At 61.5% G+C, this 4,363-nt stretch overlaps 1 protein-coding gene across 1 annotated transcript in view; it reads left to right on the top strand.

Annotated features, from left to right (window-relative positions):
- RAP1GAP (RAP1 GTPase activating protein) overlaps positions 1-4,363 on the top strand; it is a 22,451-nt gene that overhangs the window by 16,435 nt on the left and 1,653 nt on the right. Inside the window, 5 exon segments of the mRNA XM_023758343.1 lie at positions 209-318; positions 1,291-1,404; positions 2,710-2,833; positions 3,748-3,850; positions 4,199-4,302. Of these exon segments, the coding sequence (XP_023614111.1) occupies positions 209-318; positions 1,291-1,404; positions 2,710-2,833; positions 3,748-3,850; positions 4,199-4,302 (555 nt within the window).

Genomic DNA, 4,363 nt, shown 5'->3' with positions numbered 1-4,363 from the left:
CAGCCTGCAGGGTGATCTCGCGGGGGGGGAGGCGGGGGGCGCTCTCTGTGCAGTGGGAGGGCTTTCTCTGGAGATGGACGTTTTCTCCTGTTCTTTCTTGCTCGTTGCCTCTGCTTCAGGGCCTGGAGCAGCAGGGCTCAGGGTGGCATGTGGGGGGCACCAGGGCTCCCAGGGCAGGTGGGCACTGAGTTGGGGGCTCTCCTCGCAGTCACTGATTGTCCCTGGGAAGAGCCCCACGCGGAAGAAGTCAGGTCCGTTCGGCTCACGCCGCAGCAGCGCCATCGGCATCGAGAACATACAGGAGGTGCAGGAGAAAAGGTGGGTGGAGCGGGGCGGCCGGGACGGGCCTGTCTCCTCTGACCCCCATTCGGCGGTAAAGCAGAGCAGGCAGGAGGGAGTGCCTACCCTCTGCCCCTCTGTCCCTCCCTGGTGACAGCTGTACACTCAAGTTCCTGCTGTGTGCCAGGCACCACGCCAGCTCGTCGCCTAAAATGCTTTCATCTGCTCAGCAGTTCTGCTGGCTCCTTGTGGTCCCACCTTGCACACCAGGATGCTGTAGGTCAGCGGGCTCGGGGCTTGCCCAGCTCACACAGCCAGTGGGGGGCAGAGCTGGGATTTTCGGCTAGTCTGTGGGGGTCTGTGAATACATCTGTGTGGGCGGCGGTGGGCAGCAGGCCGTGTTCACAGCATGGCAGCTCCTGGGAAGCTGAGGATAGTTCTTGGGTGTGAATCCCATCTTTACCACAAGGGGGCTGTGTGACCTTGGGGAAGTCACTGCACTTCTCTGAGCCTCACTGTCCCAGTCTGAAAAAAACGAGGATAAGAACACAACCAACATCATGGGGCTGGCGCGGGGGGTGGCGCTGTGCATGCGAAGCAGGGTGGTGGGCACACGGAGGCTCAGGAATGGTGCTGGCACAGTCCTCATGGCCGCGAGAGCCCAGAATCCTGCAAATCCTGGGTTCGTCTTGGCTTTGGCATGTTCTAGCTGTGATCCTGGGCAGGTTCCCGCCCATCTCTGGGCTCCAGCTTCCTGATCCAAAAGGGACAATGACAGCTGCTCCCATGGGAGGAGGACTCGGGGGTGTCCTGTCCTATGAAGGTGCTCCGGGTACCTGCCCAGGCCTGGCCAGTTAGCCGCAAGGACTGCTCTGGGTTTGGCCCCTGAGGGTACAGGGTGTGGAGATGAGGCAGGAGGTGCCCATGACCTCTTCTCACCACCTGGGCCTCATTCTACCCTGATGCCAGGCCTGGTGCTGAATCCCCCCGCTGCCCCCGTGTGCCCCGCAGGGAGAGCCCCCCGGCTGGCCAGAAGACCCCAGACAGCGGGCACGCCTCACAGGAGCCGAAGTCAGAGAACTCCTCCACTCAGAGCTCCCCAGAGATGCCAACGACCAAGAACAGGTAGGTTGGGGCTCAGGGCTCACCGGGCCGGGGCTTGGGAGTGCTGGGCTCATTTTTTCCATCCCCGCCTGGGCCGGGGGATGCCAGGAGCATTGGCACTGCCACACCAGGGTGCTGGGGAGGCCTGGGCACTCTCTCCGGTCCTCCTCTGACACCCACCCACCGCCGCTCTGCAATACATTGGTGGCCTGGGCATGCACGGAGTGACAACCAGTGTAACATAACCTGGTAAGCTATTTCCAGGGAGGTATGGTCAGAGGAAACAAAGCAGGGGATGCGATGAAGAATGACTTGGGGGGGGGGGATCAGATGGGTGCTCAAGCAAGACATTGACAAAGGGTGAGGGAAGAGGGTTCCAGGTGAGAAGCACAGCCAGTGCAAAGGCCCTGAGGTGTGCTTGAAGGATGGAAGAAGGGCAGTGCATTGAGCCGAGTGACTGAGGGGCCAGGCCCACGTGAAGGGGTGGGGCAAGGGCAGGAATGGAAGCAGGGAGGCCGGCAAGCAGGCTGCTCCTCCATTCAGCTCTTGTTGGCCGAGCTCTTCTTTGCTGACTCTGACTCAGCCCAGATGAAAAGTCAGGCAGGTGAACAGAGAAGCAGGAAGGGGTGGCAGGGATGGTGAGAGACAAGGTGTGCCGGACCCAGAGTGGGGAGGGCCACCCTACCATGCGAGGAGGAATCAGGGAGGGCCTCCCTGAGGAGGAGGCCCTTGCTGATTTTTGAAAGATTAATTAGCTTTGGGGGATTTGAGGGGAAGAGTGAGGCTCCCATCAGGAAACACAAAGGCCTGAGCATGGAACAAAATTGTGGGAGGGCTGAGGGCAGACTGTGGAGTTGGAAGCTGGGTCCCGTCTGTTCTCCCACCTGTGGCGGGGTGACTTTGGACTGTGTGCCTACCCTCTCTGTGCCTTGGTGTCTCCTCATCTGTAAGATGGGTCCAATAACGATAGCAGTGGGACAATTCGGGTAAAAACACGTGGAACAGTGCCTGGCACAGAGCAAATGTGCACTACATGATAATATTATCAACAGCTATTATCAGGCACCCAGTCAAGGAAATGAGACTTCATCTGGGGCAGTGGGAGCCCTGAGCGGGTTTTGAGCAGGGGAGGGACCGACCAGATCTGCATATTAAGAAGGACAGCGGCAGGAGGAGGCTCAGAGGCCTGGGGAGCTATAAAGCAACCACAAAGGCGCTGGGCGGGCTGTAGGCAGGCCTCCCTGGGCCCGGAGGGCAGAGGACCGGGGCCTTGGCCCAGGAGGGGCCCCGAGTGGGTGCTGGCTGATGGGGTGCGGTCTGTGGCAGAGCGGAGACAGCAGCCCAGAGAGCAGAAGCGCTGAAGGACTTCTCCTGCTCCTCGTCCAGTGCCAGCAGCTTCGCCAGCGTAGTGGAGGAGACGGAGGGTGTGGACGGGGACGACACAGGCCTGGTGAGAGGCCCAGGGAGTGGGGTGCTCCACAGCGGCCTGCAGTGGGGGCTCTTCGGTAGAAGCATGAGCCTGGGCATAGCTGAGATGCGATCAGGGGGCCCAGCCAGAAGGAATAATGCAGACTAACCCTCCCCTACTCTGACCTTCCGTGCTCCCCAGCGTGGGGGGAGGGGGCCCACTCCTGCACCCAGAGCCCAATCTCTGAGACCTTTGAAGACCCCCGTCCCCTCCTCAGCCTCATCTCTTACCACGCTAGCCGTTCTGCACTCAGCAGTCCCCCAAACATGCGAGGCTTACTCCACCCCTGGGCCTTTGCATGAGCCATTTTCTCTGGAGCACACCACTGCCTCCTCCTTCCTCCTCGTCTGGCTGAGTCCTGCTCACCCTTCTCAGCTCAGCCTCACATCGCCTCCTGTTGGAAGCCTTCCCTGATGTTCTGGTCCCTCTTTGTGCCTCACAGACCCTGGGCTTGGCCCTTAGCCCCCATTTGTCACTCTTCATTCAACACACCTGCACTGGGCCCCTGTTCCTTGCCGGGTCCTGTTCCAGGTGCTTCAGGTACAGCAAGGAGCGGTGCAGACCGGCCCTGCCTGATGGGCCAGGTCTGGGATGATGGTCATGGTCTCTTCCCAGCTGTCTCCCCTCTTAGACTTCAGTCTCCGAGGGCGGGGACCCGGCCCCATGCCTCTCGGGGGCTTGGCCCACGAGAACGTCAGCGAATGATTGTTGAATGAATGAATGGGCGTGTGCGGTGTGCGCCTGTTCCCACTCTGTCCTCCTGTGGCCTCCCTGGAGCAGATGGTGGGCTCTGTCCTCTTTGCAGGGAGGCAAAGGTGGCCTAGAGGGGAGGGGAGCCAAGCCAGTGCCAGGGCCCAGGGCTAACCCCCCTCTTACTCTCCTCCCTGCGTCCCCAGGAGAGCATGTCGTCCTCAGGGACTCCGCACAAGCGGGACTCCTTCATCTATAGCACGTGGCTGGAGGACAGCGTCAGCACCACGAGTGGGGGCAGCTCCCCAGGTACCAGGCTGGAGCGGCTTCCCCGCCAAGTAGGGCCATTCTTATGGCCGGAGGGGTCAGGGCTGGGCACTGAGGGTGGAGACCACTTCTCATCCCCGGGGTGGTGGGCGTGTCACGGAGGGGTCATCATTGAGCCTAAGGTAATTGGGTGGCTTGGAGGGCTGCTGGCTGCTGGAAGAGTCTTGGAGCATGATGGGGGACAAAAGAAGGGAGTGAGGGTGGGGTTCCCTGGGGGAGGGACTTGGCGGGGTTGGGGAACACCAACCAGTGCCGACCACCCATCCATACCCGTCTCCCTGGTGCCTCCCCGCGGCCAGTGAGGTGGCTCCCTCCTGCCCCCCTCTCCAGGCCCCTCGCGGTCACCCCATCCAGACGCCGGCAAGTCGGGGGACCCTGCATGTCCGGAGATCAAGATCCAGCTGGAAGCGGCTGAGCAGCACACGTCCCAGCTGGTGCGTGCAGTCCTGGGGGGAATCAGGGATGGGGACCGGACTGAGAGGTCCCCCTAGGCCG

The sequence above is a fragment of the Myotis lucifugus genome, unplaced genomic scaffold, assembly GCF_000147115.1.
Source record: "Myotis lucifugus unplaced genomic scaffold, Myoluc2.0 scaffold_128, whole genome shotgun sequence".
Taxonomy (NCBI): domain Eukaryota; kingdom Metazoa; phylum Chordata; class Mammalia; order Chiroptera; family Vespertilionidae; genus Myotis; species Myotis lucifugus.
The sequence above is the reverse complement of the archived record's forward strand: the minus strand, read 5'-3'. Positions and strand labels throughout refer to the sequence as shown.